The following is a 17,091-nucleotide window of genomic DNA, read 5'->3' as shown; positions in this document are numbered from 1 at the left end:
TAGAATAATAATATGAACATGAGTTGGTGTTTTGTGTGGTGGAAGCATGTATGAAAGTGATTGATGTAAAGTTATTTAGTTCACATTGTTACAGCTTTTATTCAATATTCACTTGTCTCTTTGTCATTGTGCCATCAGCCCTACCTCAAACTATGTTAAAACCCCACTCAAACATTCTATGTGGTTAAAAGGAAAGCCAAAACAAACATTCTTTTTGTATAATTTATTGTATAAAAAAACAACAAAACAAAAAAAAGAAAAACAAAAAACACATGAGTTGAGTACAGTCTTAGCACAGACTGCTTCAACATACTGGAAAGACAGCTATTCATTTTACTACACAAAAATTGCTCTAGTGGTGTTGATCTTTCATTCATTGTTCCTTTAGCATGCATACTGTAGCTGTGAACAAACCATGAGGACAAGTGTGTGCTGAATCCTGGCATGACCACAGTGCAGTGTTGTCACATAAATGTGAACACCTTGCACTAGTAAATTTCAGTTCTGAGTTGCTGACCAATATTCATCAGTACTGAAAGAAAGGTGCACCATGTCAGTGGCTGTACCTGTATTCTTTCCTCTGTGTTTTATTTTTGTAACGATGAATGATGACCTCTGAACATGTACCGAAGTACCGAAGATAGTGTTCCTCTAACAAGTTCAGAACAGGCAGCACATCACCCAATGTCCAGGAGAAAAAAACATACAATAATTCATGTAATAAAAAAAATATAGTGAAAACTTGCTACAGTCAACAGATCAATTGCAACATTAAATGTAATAAAATATGAATATTACCAAGTACAACTGACAAATCAATTTCAGTAATTAAACCTACAATGAACAAATGGATTACTAAAATTAATACAATAACAAAATATCTAATTAAAACCTTCTACACCCAACAGATGAATTTACAATCCACATTACTTAAAATCTACAATGAACAAATTGATTACAATAAATTATTCATGTAATAACAAAATATCTAATTACAACCTTCTACACCCAACAAATCATTCAGCAATCCACATTATGCTTAAAGAGGTTTTTTTGTTTTTTTTAAACACATATGACCATACAAAGTAAGTGATGCTGTTCCTGTCTCAGTGTCTGTATCCCACACACGCCAGTACAACCCTGGACAGAAAGGGGCATGAACACATGGACAGCCTAACACTGTTGTCCTGGGCCGGGTTGCACACAGTGATCTTTGCAGTGCTAAGTTTGCTTAGTGTTCAGAATGTTCCAAAGTATATGGAATTTAATATAGTGTTAGGAGCTTTCTAAAAAAATAAGCAAACTTCGTGCTGCTAAGGTCGCTCATGCAACCCACCCCTGATGCTAGATTATGGGTTCATTAGCTGGAAAACACACAAATTGAACTGGCACCAAGTCAACACAAATCAGTTTAGGTTTCAAGAAGGCATCAGTGTGTGCAGACTGATCCATATATACTACATAAAAAAAACCCCAAAAGATGCTTGACCTATGTATAGGCCCAACTTGCTGGTCAAGTCTTTAAGCCTACTAAAAAATGCAGACACCCAAGTCGGTGTGAATGAGATCAATGGAATGAATAATACTGATGGTTATATACAGCTTATGAAAAACAAAAACAAAAAAACTTATGTGAACTGCTGACTTTTTAACAATGAAATCGCATCATACAGAGCAATGATAAACTCTTGTTATTTCAGATAAAAAAAAGATCATGCTTTTTCACCTCCAGCACAATTTGTCTTTTTATGTTGTCGATTATTTTCTTTCGCTCAACTTTTTTTTTCTTCACATCAACATTCTGGTGGCAAACAGGAAACTGAAATGAGAATGCCACTTTAGAAATGGCTGTATGGTTTCAGGACTTACAGCTTTGTACAAGGATGGTTTGGAAGTTTCAAGAACAAACATACATTTTCAATAAAAGTGACCTTTTTCTTCAAAGAAGAAGACAATACCACAACATATTTACTGTATAAGGACAATGAGAACTACACATGTACATCTTAATCAAACAGATGTATCTGACAGGGAGTGTAAAATTACGTAAAATTCAAAACCCTCAACAACAATATCTCCTGGCCTTGTTAAAAACAGTGCATAGAGTTTTCCTTCACAAACTTGTTTGTACCGTATGTTTATGTTGCTGTTGTTTTTGCCTGTTTCAGCATAAAAAACCCAACAACACTGTATCAGTCCTGTTATGTTCATGAAGTTCTGGAATGTTCTTCGCTGTGCTAGGCTGAAAAAAAAAGGTATTACAAATATTAAGTTTAACTCACTCGGGACGACAAGTTCTCTCCCTTGCTTTTCCCCACAGACAGCCCATTTATAAGGGTTTGGAAAAAAATTACAAAAAATACAAAATACAGAGTAAGAAAATGAAACTTTCAGAACTGGTTTATTACATGTTGAGCTATTACATATATATATATATATATATATATAAAATCAAATTTCTCATCTTATTTTTACAGTTTTGGCATATGTAGAAAATAATGCCAATTTTTCACCCTGAATCACCATACGCATGCTCGCTTTCTGCATTCACTTTCTTCTTCGTCATCATCCACCTCTTCAATCTCCGACCCTTCAGTTTGTAGCATTTCAAGTACTTCGGCAACACTAAAACATTGCCGTCACTGCCTTGTTCGCTCCACAACATTTGAGAAGAGCCCGCTTTGCTAACAGGCTGGCACGCAAGCAGATGACCGGTCAGTGACTGTCAGTGTGTGCGAGACCGGCCACACATGGCAGGCTGGCCAATCATATCATTTGATTGTGGATTGACCCAGAATAGCGCACTCTGCTTGGCTGATCACAAAATCACGTGTACAGTGCGTGATGGATTTTTATTTCTTGAAAATGCTATTCCATTCCGTCGTCTGAAACCGAATACATTTTATGTAGGAATTTTCGTCCGGAGAAAGTTAATTCACTTCAAAGTTCGACACCTTCATTATTTGGAAGACATCAGCATAGGGTGGTTATCACCGTAAATCTGCTGATGACTTTGATGAATTTATGATGTACTGGTCAATCACATCTACCATTTTATACTGTGAGACATAAGGCATAAAGAAACGGGGCAAATAATTATGTATAACTGACATTACACAACTGAATGATAGAGTAAGTACAATGTATAAAATTATAACAGTTGACTTGGATATTCTGATCTACAAACACTAATATGAGATATCACATTATTCAAACAAAGTATTAATCTAACCTGAAAAGGCCAAAAATTTAGACGTGACACAACACGCGAAAACCAGGCTAAAATCAGAATTTATCATTTTGGATATATATGTACTTTCAGGAAGTTTCAAAATCACAGATTAATATACAGAAATTAGCATTGGTCTATTTGTAAATTTTTTTTCTATATTATTTTCAAAGTTGACAAAGAACAAGCGGAGTAATCTGCTCATGAAAAAAACAACAACATTTGCCTGCTTGTAACTTGAGAACAAGAATTATCTTGAACATGTATGTGGTGTCAAAAGATTCAGAATCAAGTAGACTATAAATTTTTATATGAAAAAAGCACATGAAAATTCATATTTTCTCTCTGTACTCGCATGAAGTTGATAATGGCGAGTGGAGGAGTGACATCATGCCACATGACAGCAGTGTCAATGGCAACAGTGAATGTTCAAATTAGAGACAAAGGCCACATTTGTATTTGAACAAAATATATTTTACGCAATTCTGATTAATCTTTTGAACTTCTGCTTAAGATTCCAGATCAAAATAACAATAACAAAGTGCAGTCATTAAGTGTATTGCCACATCACTGGCTGATGTAATTTAAAAAAAGCCTGGAGTTAAATGCACTGAACATTTTAACTTCAGTGACGTATGTATGCAACAGTATCAACAGTGCATGCACCTGAAAACATTAAAGTTACTACAGTTTGAGGCAGTTTTATGCTAAATACTTACCGACAACAAAGACAAGACTTCAAAAATGAGAAATTTGTAAAAATCATGATTTCCATTATTTTGACCCAAATGACGTGTTTTTGTGCCGAGCTGGCGGTGAGTTTAGCTGGTTTTCGCATGCTGCATCACATTTAATTCAGACATACACAAACACTGAACAGAACTGAGACAATTCTTTATAGGTTAATGGTCTTAAACAATGTACATAAACAGTTTATCACAGTGGCATTTAATCACAACAAATAAATCATGTTGGAAAATGTTATCACAGCTATTTCTTTTGCATTTACGGTACACAGCATAAAATGAAAAAAGCTGAAAATCAGCAGTTTACCCTTAACCGTAAGCTACAAATAAACGCATGATAAAAAAATCAGAACTTCGTTAAACAAAGTAAAAAAAAAAAAAAAAAAAAGGAAACTAATGCACATATCCATTTCAGAATCACTTTCCAGTTCAGTTCTTGCTCAGATGTATATTTACATATGTGATTAATGTATAACTGTTTTTTTTAGAAATCCAGTGGCTATGCCCATGGCACCAGACCACATTGCTAGATACAAACAGACCAATTTTCCTCACAAAACAAACTGTACAATGGAAGCTTCTTTCTTCCCAAACCATATGGCGGAGTGATGGGAAGGACAGACAGACAAACAGACAGACACAGAAGAAGACTGGCTTTCCAATTTGGCAATGAATTGTTAGTGGTGCTGTGCTGATAAAAAATTATTAAGGTTGACAGAACATAATGACATACGTCAATATATGAAAAGGAGTACATCCATGTTCAGATTTCTGAAACCATAATAGCATTTTGGTGAGTTAAGAAAAAAAGTGGGTTTTTTTTCTTCATTGAAGTTTGTTTCAGTATTAAAACAAACTCATCCCCTGGACACTGTACGCATCTTATCAGTATCACAAACGTGAACTTCACTCCCTCTGTTCAAATCTCATCTAAAAATTCTTCTATTTTGTGAGGCGTTTTGTGAATTTTTCCCCCCCACTGTTACCTGAGGTGCTTTCTGCTCATGGGTGCATGTGTGTATTGTTGAACATGGTTAGTTATTTTCAAGTGTGGCTGCATGTGAATAAATGACTGCCAGTGCACTGAGTCTAGATTTACTTAGAGAAATGCGCTATACAAATTACAAATGCTATTGATTATTATTATTATTATCATCATTATTAGACAGTAATCCATCAAGATCACTTCCCAGTGGTTCTCTGCAACTGATTTTGTGTGTGTGTGTGTGTGCGTGTGTGCGCGCGCGCGTGTGCGCGTGCGTGTATGTGCGTGTCTTAATTGCAATGTTTTTAAAAGTGAATATGTGAAATGCTTTTATTTGAGAACATATGTTTATTACTCTTGTTTAATCAAGTTATCCGCGTGTGTGCGGTGGGTGGTGGTGGTGGTGGGGGGGGGGGTGTAGGTGTGTGCTGATTATCTGGTTGTGGTTTTCCGCAATTCATCTTTATTATCTTATCTATTATAATCAATATGCAGTATAGTAGGCTATGTTTATAATTATATTCAAATAATGTTTCTTAATTCTTTCTGTTTTTACATTAAGAATACTAGTAATTACCTGCAGTGTGTGGATGTATGTATGAAACGATGTATGTGATATATTTTTTTTTTTTTACATTTGTATCTTCGTAATATTTGTAGGGGCTGTTGTTGGCTTTTACAGTTATGGTCCCCATGTTGTTTACTTGTCTATGTTGTGATAATGCACCTGACCAAATTTCTCCAGTTGGAGATAATAAAGTTATTCTTATCTTATCTTATCTTATCTTCAGAGAGACAGAAAGAATCAATAGTCATTCTTTGTGTTGATCTGTATGCATCTGTACTGATTTTGGTGTGTTTTTTGTGATACCTGGTTCCCTGTTGTTTATTTTTGACAATGGTGAATGTGATGTGCTTTGTTTTGCTGTGATTTTCACCTGTGTGATTTACTGTGATGGCGCCTGTGTTGATTTACTTTTTTTTTTTTTACATGTCACTTAGTCTTACATATGTATATTTCAGCCAATGTCATATGAAACTGTGTTGACTTTGTACATATTTTACGACACTTAGTCTTAAATTTGTATATTTTATTGTAAAGCGCGGTGAGCCCCATCTGAGATGGGGGTACTGTGCTATATAAGCCTACACTGTATCATTATTATTATTATTATTATATGTATATATCACAAACTGGCCAACTTTTAATGAATCTTGTCATTCTCCACATATGAATTTAAATTAACGCAATGGCCAGCTTAAGTATCTGTAATTCCAAGAGAAAATAGTACGTTTGCATATGTGTGTGTGTGTGTGTGTGTGTGCTAAACAGAGCAAAATAATGTGTACAACTGTTTGAGTGTAAACCAACGCCCTCCTTTAAGACCCCCAGATGATCCTCACATACCAACATTCTCTACTTTTCCTCCTTTTTCTTCTCCCTCCCCCTTTCCCTCTCTCCCCCCTCCTTGCTGGACTTGCGAGGAGGTGGTGCCTTTCTCAGGAGTTCCTTTTCCTCTTCCTCCCTGCGGGCGTGCTCGGCTTGCTCTTTTTGCCGCCGCTCTTTACGACTTTCTATCACCAGACGAGCGCAGACTTCCAGTGGGGCATCTTCCACAAACTCACTGCCTGTTGACAGACAAGGGTACGTTTATTTTAGTGTGAACACATGCCAGCACATCCATCCATTGTTGCATATACACACACACCACAATGACTGTGCATATGACAGCCACCCTACACACAAACACACACACCGCCACACCACCTGACAATATTCACCAGAAATATATTACTGTTGCGAGAAGAAAAATAATGAACAGAACCATTCAATCACTTTTTTCTGTCCAATGAATTATCACCCATAGACCAATCATATTGTGATCTACAAATACCTCCTCAGACCAATCACAGTGATCTATAAATACCTCCACAGACCCATCACACTGTGACCTATAAATACCTGTATGGACCAGTCACATGGTGATCTATAAATACCTCCACAGACCCATCACACCGTGATCTATAAATACTTGCATGGACCAGTCACATTGTGATCTATAAATATGTCCACAGACCAGTCACATTGTGATCTATAAATACCTCCACAGACCCATCACATTGTGATCTATAAATACTTGCATGGACCAGTCACACTGTGATCTATAAATATGTCCACAGACCAGTCCCATTGTGATCTATAAATACATCCTCAGACCAATCACACTGTGATCTATAAATACATCCTCAGACCAATCACACTGTGATCTATAAATACATCCACAGACCAGTCACACTGTGATCTATAAGTACCTGGACGGACCAGTCACACTGTGATCTATAAATACATCCTCAGACCAATCACACTGTGATCTATAAATACATCCACAGACCAGTCACACTGTGATCTATAAGTACCTGGACGGACCAGTCACATTGTGATCTATAAATACCTCTACAGACCAGTCACATTGTGATCTATAAATACCTCTACAGACCAGTCACACTGTGATTTATAAATACCTTCTCAGACCAATCACACTGTGATCCATAAACACCTGCACGGACCAATCACACTGTAATTTATAAATACCTCCAAGGACCAATCACACTGTGATCTATTAATACCTCTACAGACCAATCACCTTGTGATCTAAAATACCTCCTCAGACTAGTCACATTGTGATCTATAAATACCTCCATGGACCAATCACACTGATCTCTAAATACCTCTATGGACCAATCACAATAAGATCTATCAATACCTTCACAGACCAGTCATACTGTATGCTATAAATACTGACCAATCAGTCGCTTGGCCTCCACACCGTCAATGATGGGGTTCATCCAGGTGGACTGTCGGGTGTTGACGAGGCCGGTGGCTGGAGGGGTGTAGATGTAGAACACCATGTCCAGCATCTCCTGGCGCTTCAGTCCTCGACCCTCAACCCCTGCAACAGCACGACAGTGGAGTGGTGGCCCAGTGGTAACACGCATCCGCCTAGGAAGTGAGAGAATCTGAGTACACAGGTTCCTATCCTGTAGCGGTGAGTTGAACAACCTACTGGTGATCTGCTTTTAATGTGAAGTTGTTCGTGGCTGTGGTCTTTTCCGTGAGGGGGTGGTGTGGTCGAGGCCTGGGTTCGAATTCCACACTCTCCAATATTTTCTCCCCCTCCACTAGACCTTGAGTGGTGGTCTGGATGCTTGTAATTCAGAAGAGATGATAAACCAAGGTCCGTGTGCAGCATGCACTTAGCTTAACACTTGTACCACAGCAACAAAAGGGTTGTCCCTGGCAAATTTCTGTAGAAACATCCACTTCAATAGGAAAAAAATACATCTGCAGGCAGAAAAAAAGCAAAAAAAAAATCTCTTGCTGTATCAATACTCTGTGGAGAGCAGTCCAAAGTTCACAAAGAGAAGTCTGTTGTGACAAACGAGCAATACAACACAATACAAGTATATTACAATACAATACAACACAACACAACAGCATGGAGACAGACTTCATCTGACACATACTTTACACGAGTAATTGGTTTATTTTTCCAAATATATGCCTTCTCTTTTCTTGGCCAAGTGTTTCCATTCACTTCTGACAGCAAGTTTTTCTCAATCTGTTTTTTGTTTTGTTTTGTTATCTTTTTTTTTAAAGCAAACAATCAGTTTATGTAAGTCTGCATAGTATGTAAATCTATTTTCTGAATATTTCTTTTCTTGACTGAGAGAAAGTGTGAGCAAGTGTTCTCCCTTTTGCCACAATCAATTTGAATGGTAAACAAAACAACAACAACAACAACAAAACAGCAACAGTCAGTCACAGGATGGTAAAAAAAAACTTGCTAGACTTTCAAACCTTACAGAAAAGCGTGACAGAGTTTTGTTAAGGAACATGACAGATTAAAACGTGTAAGGGATGACACGTGGTAAGGAAAGTGAGATTGCAATCGACAATATGAATATGTTGTTGTTACTATGGAAAGTGAATTTCTTTCAATGGAAAGTGAACAGTGTGAGTCTTGGAAAAAGCAAACACTGTCAGTGTTCATCATTGATCTAATACGGTATCTCTGTGGGTTAAAAAAAAAAATTCTGAAGTTAATTTTTGAGTGCACTGATTATCAACAATCTGAATCCTTCAACAACCCCTGAAAATACAGTATGGCTGCCTTAACAGTGAGAGAGAAGATGGGGGAAGGGGGTAAGAATGGTCATATTCGTAAAAAAAAAAAGCCACCTTGTAATACAGGTGTAGGGGGAAATTGCTGCTGACAAACACAGAAAAAAACAACATCCTTTACCAGAAAATAGTGGGAAAAACAAGCTTTACCTCTGACAGCCACATCCAGTGCCTCGTCAATCTCAGCATGTGAGGGGTAGAGGTCACACTCTTTGAAAAAGGAGGGAATTTCCACCAACTCCAGCTCTCCTCCAAACGATTTCTTCTCAAACAAGCTCTCAAAGCCTGGAACATGCACAAAAACTTTTTTTTTTTTTTTTTTTTTTTTGCACTCAGACAAAAATTGTAAAAATTGATCACTAAAAAGTAGTTATGATTGGCAGATATGCAAACATTTTGAAAACATACATTGAATTGAAAACTTGAATTCCCAGTAGTCTTCATACCTTTAACCTACTGTTTACATTAACTTTTTGTTAATTAACACATTACTGTGTTAATTTTTTTATATTAAAACAAAACAAACAAAAAACACACACAAAAAAGACACGAAACGTAAACACACAATAAACTGAACAACAGTCATATAAAAACCACTCAATATAAACAGACATATAAACCAAACAACAGACACACAAACCACTCAATATAAACAGACATATAAACCAAACAACAGACACACAAACCACTCAATATAAACAGACATATAAACCAAACAGCAGACACACAAACCACTCAATATAAACAGACATATAAACCAAACAGCAGACACACAAACCACTCAAAATAAACAGAGATATAAACCAAACAACAGACACACAAACCACTCAATATAAACAGACATATAAACCAAACAACAGACACACAAACCACTCAATATAAACAGACATATAAACCAAACAACAGACACACAAACCACTCAATATAAACAGACATATAAACCAAACAACAGACACACAAACCACTCAATATAAACAGACATATAAACCAAACAGCAGACACACAAACCACTCAATATAAACAGACATATAAACCAAACAGCAGACACACAAACCACTCAAAATAAACAGAGATATAAACCAAACAACAGACACACACAAACCACTCAATGCAAACAGACACATATACCATTCAATGTAAACAGACACATAAACCCAACACCAGTCACATCACTGACGTCGTCTGGTGTCGATGTAGTCGTTCATGTCGTGCGTGGTGAAGGGGGTGGTGGGGTTGTTGACACTGTGCTGACGTTGCACACGGCTCAGCATGGCCTTGTACTCTTTCACCAGTTTCTGCAGTGTTGACCCGTACCAGGCAGCCTGACACACACACACACACATGGACATGTGGACATGGGCATGGACAGACATGATTTTTATTATATCTCAAGGGAAAAGACAGATACAAGAATGCTTATATCTTGCGGAAAAGACACTGAGAAACAAACCAAAACCCCAACCAAAGACAATGAAGAAAAAAAATCTTTTAAAAAAGTCAAAGAAAAGAAATACCCGCTTACTCTTCTTCCTTCCCACACCTCCCCTTTCCTCCCCCTCCCCCACACCCCTCCCACTAAAAACTAAACAAAACATTCTACATTCTTTCAAACACCCCACCCCAACCCTCCTCTACACACACACACAAATAAATGATAATTAAAAAAAACATAAAATAAAACAGAATGAAATGAAAGGAGAGTTCACATAAAATGCTATCCAGCAGTGAAGCTGCCAGCCAACTGCCACTCTCCCTTTTCACCCCTTCACCCAAATCTCATTTCTGCATAAACTTACACACACTGCCATGCACACAGGTGACAACCATTAAAAAGAAAAAGAAAAAAGAAAAAAAAAGAGAAATGTAAAAAGAAATAGATGCGAAGCTGGGGTTTTTTTTGGTTTTTTCCCCCCTCTCTTTGTGTTGCTGTCAAGCATGCCTTTCCCCATAGACCCACAGCACTAACTGTGTCCTTGAACAACTTGTTTCAGTTCTTGAATGGGATTGCTGCTAAAAGGTCTCTTCTTTCTCTTGGTGGAGCTAAAGCAAGCATTGTCTTGTCACTGTGACAAGAGCATGCTGCAGTAAAATCAAATCATGTTGTCTACAGTCCAGCCAATCATAGGGTGCCCTGCTGTTGTCCTATTCTGTAAAAGCATGGAGAATCTGAAGACTCTTTCGGTCACCTTGAAGATATTATGATCCCTGCCTCTCCAGCTTGCCTCCAATAAAAAAAAAAATTGATAGGTTAAGTCCAATCTTCCTTTATCACCACCTCAAACAATGCAACCATCACTGAATGAAGACCCACGATCTGAACAAGTTAACCATATGGGCTTTATGCCAATAGGTTGTTAAACTTCACATCAAGCAGCCAGTCTTTCCCAAGTACTTTCCCAGATACTTTTCATCGCAAGTGACCAAGCCGGAAGGTTAAGTCCAAAGTGGATCTCTTTACTTTATCAAGGCCATCGGGGGAGTGCAAGAACCCACCTTTCTCTCCAACTTGTTAAAACGTCTCCTGATCAGCCATCCACGGATCCACCTCTGTATGGCAATGGCCGCCACATTCAGCTCCTTCTTGGATGGTCCTGTTTTCTTTGGGTGGTAGATCCTGACAACGTACACACACTGCTGTCAACTGAGAATTCTGTTTTCCCACACAGTTTTAATATTCATGGATTATTTCACGGAAGGGTCTATGCAAAAATGGTTGGCATGGTTATTTCACACAAATTTCAGACTTGCAGATCCATGAACAGAAAAGGCCGACTTTATGTGTAATTCTCCTTTCAATTGTCAAGTATACGGAACAGAATCCATCAGGTAATCATTCCATCACTGAATATGGTGCTACTAATGTGATTAGCTGTGTATTATGACTACCAGTATACGCTAACTGAAAAAAGGTACTAAAATAACCTGTAAAACTGATGCAAACAAATGCACTGAATTCTAGACAAACTTTCCAGTGTGGTCAGAGACATCTGAGGTGATGTAATAAAGTGGTACAACATTAGAAAATGCAGTAAAACATACCGTTGTCTGTTCTCTGCGGACTGCCAGCAATGAGATCACAACAGATGAACCTGGGTGTGCCTGTGTATGAGGGCACTGTGGATGAGCGATGTGGGAATAATGCCAATGAAAGATTGCAGATAATGGGGCAGCAATTAAAAAAACACAAGACACAAGAGAAAACATGCAGACATGATGATGATGTGAGAAAAGTATGGACAAGCAAGACATATGTGGTCACTTACTCATAGATGTTGACATGAGGTCCAATGACCGCCAGCTTGGACTGGGCACTGTGGTAATTGTCAGCCAGTCTGCATCACAGGCAAAACTCACAGTCACTTTACCATATTTTTGTCTATTTCAAACATGCCCTCTCTTTTTTTCATAAATTCCTCTCATAAACATAGCACAAGATCATACCAACATTCACACATAAAGGTAATACTGAGTCATACTGAGTCATGTGCACACACTCACAAACATGAATGCACACACATAATACACACAACAACTGATAACAAAATAACATGTACATTCGTTTTACAGATATAGTCACATGCCTGCATAAACATACAAATACACATACACTCTCTCTCACATACTCACACACTCTCACTCACACAAACACACATATATTCAGTCTCTCTCTCTCTCTCTCTCTCTCACACACACACACACACTCTCTATCACACACACACATGCATATACACTCACACAGACTCATACACACTTACACATACATTCTAAAACACACAAACACACTCACACAACCACCCTCCCCTCTCCTCCAACCTCAGCACCATGCTTGTGCCTGTATGCCATGTGTGTGTGTGTGTGTGTGTGTGTGTGTGTGTGTGTGTGTGTGTGTGTGTGTGTGTGTGTGTGTGTGTGTGTGTTTTGTTTTGTTTTATGCATATTTTTTTCCTCTGTTGTGTATCTCTACTAACACCATGCTTTCATTTTATCAAATATTGTGTAGTGTAGACCCTATTCAGGGCGGGGACTGGATGTAAAAAAGCACACCAGTGCTTATCTATTATTCTCGAAATAAAGAATTTGTCTTGTCTTGTCTTGTCTTGTCTTAGCCCTTTCACACAAACACACACTGTGACACACTGACTCACTCCTCTGCTCGTTCCTCCGTTTTTGCCTGTCTCTGCTGTTCGTTGGTGATCAGGACGCTGCGGTAGTTCCGCGCCCATTCCAACATCTCCTGACTGGGTGGCCGTCTCTCTATCGCTCTCCTCCGACCCAGGTGGCCCCGGTACCTTCTGCCAGTCCAGGTGAATTCAGTGTGTTCAGTTCTATGTTCTACTGGAATGACCTTACAGTGTTGAAACATGAAGCATTCCCATATGTTCTAATGACATGACCCTATAGTGTTGAAATATGTAATATCCCTTCAAAGTTTTTTTTTTGACTGACTGATATGGGTACTTGTATAGCTCCTGCCCTTGGTCACAGACCAAGCTCTATGCGCTTGTTTGCATGACTGGCTGCCTGCCAGGGCAGAGCCGACTGACAGCTGCCGTTAGGTGCTCATCACTCATTTCCTGCGTCATTCAGTCAGGTTTCAGTCATGCACACACACACACACACACACACACACACACACACACACACAAATAACATATTTATAATCTGAGAGGATTTCTCTGTAGAATTTTGCCTGGGACAACCCTTTTGTTGCCGTGGGTCCTGTACATGTGCTAAGTGCATGCACTTGAGACCTCAGTTCATTGTCTCATCCAAGTGACTAGTGTCCAGACCACCACTCAAGGTCTAGTGGAGGGGAAGAACATTCTGGCAAGTGTGGAATTCAATCCCATACACTTGGATTCTCTCGTTTCTTGGGTGTAGGCATAACGACAAGGCCACCACTGCACATGTGTTCAGTTCTAAATTCCACTGGAGTGTTGAAACGTGAAGCATACCCAAACCATTTTGCGTTGTAACCAATGTTCGTGTTTTTGTCCATAAGGTGAGAGCACAGTAAGATCTTTCTTTTTTCTTGGGCATTATATTCTACTCATTCAATTAAACGTCTGTGTATTTACAGCTACATTGTATTATTATCAACAGATGCAGAACTTCACTTGAAAATCAACGTTACTGATCATTTGGTGTGTGTGTGTGTGTGTGTGTGTGTGTGTGTGTGTGTGCACATTGGAGGGAGAGAGAGAGAGAGAGAGAGAGAGAGAGAGAGAGAGAGAGAGAGAGAGAGAGAGAGAGAACAATTTTGTTTTATTCATGATAAAGAATGAAGCAAAGGATGCATACTTTCACATTCTCCCTCAGTCACGTGTGCATGTGTACAGCAAACATAAACAGCCCAATATTTTATGCAAGTGCAGCAAATATAAAAAAAAAGATAGTGATATTACAGATAAAATACACTAAAGAAAACCTGAAAGATGCACGCACACAAAAAGTGGAGATCAGTATGCCAATAAATTTAGCTTGTGATTTTGTTATACAAGTGAACTAAAAAATGAAATCCAAGTGAAAATCAAACAAAAATAAAGTCAAAACAGCAACAACAATAACAAAATATGTGATCTGACAAATCACCACACAATCTGCTGTTCATTTTATTCATTTTACTTCAGAGCAAATAAACTGAAGTGAGCTAAATAACCCATCAATAGCAACAACAACAAATAAAAAATATGATCTAACAAATCACCAAACATTCGGCTATTCATTTTATATTCATATTGCTCCAAAGCAAAAAACGTGATCTGAGCAAAAACAACACCAACCTCTGTATTTCCACTGCCGCTCTACGTTTGTCTTCTGCATTTTGTCGTTCCTCACTCAACAACGACTTGTAAACGTTTCTGGCCACGTAGCCTCGGAATATCCTGAAACAGAGTGCACACAGTGTATGTTGATAAACACCCCCACAAGAAGCACAGTTCAAAGTAAATGAATAAATAGATAAATTAGATAAATGAATAAAAAAAAAGCAGACGCGCAGACACAGGCCTTACACAGTGTACCCCCCCCCCCACCCCCAAACCCCTCACATGGAGCACAGTTTTAATTTCAAGAAAGCATCAAAGTGTACAAACTGATTAATATAATCATGCCACGCCAGTGGTTAATATAATTATGCTCCACCACTGATAAATATAATCATGCCACACCACACTTGTTGGAAAAAAAAAAAGGGGGCAAGGGGGATGTGGGGCAGACGCCTTACATACCCATAGACCCAATGCACTGGTCAGGTCCTGAGAGCCTACCACACTGTACAAACTGTTCATGTTGATACAGATCAGTGAAAACACAAATTACTGGATGAACAGATCTTTGACAGAAATATTTCAGCTTTGGAATATCACCATATTCATTTCATTCCAGTCAGGTGATTTATGTGTTAGTAAGAATTGCAAATAAAATTTTAACAAATTTACTCAATCTGGAGGACCTCGTTTACCTGCAGAAAACAAGTTACCAAATGAAAATTCAGACTGTGGACATGAATATTCATCAGGCAACAATCTTTTATGAACATCAGAAAAATTGGGGCACTCTGTGATAAAATGGAGTTGATAACCAACAATATGCCTGTCAAATTTTTGACAATGCAGTGTTCACTAGAGTTCCTTGTACCTGCCCTGTTTCAATGAGTAAATAGTAACTGTGGGCTGCAACTCCCATGTTCACTTGTATGTACACAAGTGATTTTGCATGTATGACCATTTTTACCCAGCCATGCAGGCAGCCATAATGCATGCTGAGTATGTTCTTGTTTCCATAACCCATCGATCGCTGACATAGATTATAGGATCTTTAACATGTGTATATATCTTCTGCTTGTGTATACACATAAAAGGCACAAGCATGTCTAAACATATGTTGACCTGGCAGATCAGAAAAAATCTCCACCCTTTACCAATCAGGTGCTGTTACCTAGATTCGAACCTGGGACCCTCTGAGACCAGCACATAAGTTAATAACTCACCTCTGGATGTCCACTGCTGCAGCTGCCTCTCTCTGTTTCTGTACAGCCACTGCCACCTCCCCCTGGACACACACACACACACACACACACACACACACACATACCCACACATACACACAATGAAATCACACATACACAGAAGTGAAATCAGTCACCTTTCAATGCTTCACAGGAGATTTCATGATCAAGATTTAGTTTCCTGTCACCCCTTTCAGAGTGTGAAGGATTACAAACAAAATAACAAAACATACTACAAATGAAAAACATGAATCAAATGAACAGTATTCAAGAAAAGTGGACAGACAAAAGTACATTAGTGAGTGTTGTCTGCGCAATACACAGAGTTTATTATGCTTTTATGCATGCATCACTGATCACATCACCATTAACATGTACACCAAACCACCAAGAAGCATGTTGGATCTTATGAGGATCTGCTGACATCAGTTAAGAAAAGAAATATGTGCCCATATGGCCATGTTGTAACCAGATCTAATGGCCTGGCTAAATAAAACAAACCTCTGAGGAACTGTTGAGGTGGTGAGACAGTGTGGAAAACAGAAAATAAGGAGCCTAAAGCTGTCCTTGAGGTTCTGACACAAACTTGATGAATGGTATCAATATAGTTTTTATTCTCATACAAATTCAAACATGTGCCAACAATACTTTGTGTTCATCACATATGCTTTTATTGATTTCTTGTTTCTCAGTTTTCACAGATGCATTTTCTCTTGGTTAACAAAACAGGTCACAAGGTTTTTCTGTGAAAAGGAAGTAAATTTGTTTCACAACAATGCAGGTTTTGTGGTAGTTTTTTTTCTTTTTTTTTCCGCTTTCTTTTTCCTTCTCCACTCCTCCACCCATCACTACCACAACACACACACACACACACAAGCGCACAGACAATAAACCAATGAGAAGAACACATGCGTATACATACACTCTCTCTCTTATACA

At 38.4% G+C, this 17,091-nt stretch overlaps 1 protein-coding gene across 3 annotated transcripts in view; it reads right to left on the bottom strand.

The window, feature by feature from the left end:
- Nucleotides 1-5,531: 5,531 nt before the first annotated feature.
- The window catches only part of LOC143298738 (uncharacterized), a 62,099-nt gene continuing 50,539 nt past the window's right edge, over nt 5,532-17,091 (bottom strand). For all 3 annotated transcript variants that reach the window (XM_076611662.1, XM_076611665.1, XM_076611663.1), the window contains 9 exons: nt 16,135-16,196; nt 14,927-15,028; nt 13,289-13,435; nt 12,407-12,475; nt 11,637-11,757; nt 10,321-10,465; nt 9,294-9,428; nt 7,765-7,911; nt 5,532-6,589 (listed from right to left, as the gene is read on the bottom strand). In XM_076611662.1, coding sequence (XP_076467777.1) covers nt 6,378-6,589; nt 7,765-7,911; nt 9,294-9,428; nt 10,321-10,465; nt 11,637-11,757; nt 12,407-12,475; nt 13,289-13,435; nt 14,927-15,028; nt 16,135-16,196 — 1,140 coding nt within the window. In that variant the 3' untranslated portion in view covers nt 5,532-6,377. The remainder of the gene's footprint in view (nt 6,590-7,764; nt 7,912-9,293; nt 9,429-10,320; nt 10,466-11,636; nt 11,758-12,406; nt 12,476-13,288; nt 13,436-14,926; nt 15,029-16,134; nt 16,197-17,091) is intronic.

The sequence above is a fragment of the Babylonia areolata genome, chromosome 24 (genome assembly GCF_041734735.1).
Source record: "Babylonia areolata isolate BAREFJ2019XMU chromosome 24, ASM4173473v1, whole genome shotgun sequence".
NCBI classification, from domain to species: Eukaryota; Metazoa; Mollusca; class Gastropoda; order Neogastropoda; family Buccinidae; genus Babylonia; species Babylonia areolata.
The sequence above is the reverse complement of the archived record's forward strand: the minus strand, read 5'-3'. Positions and strand labels throughout refer to the sequence as shown.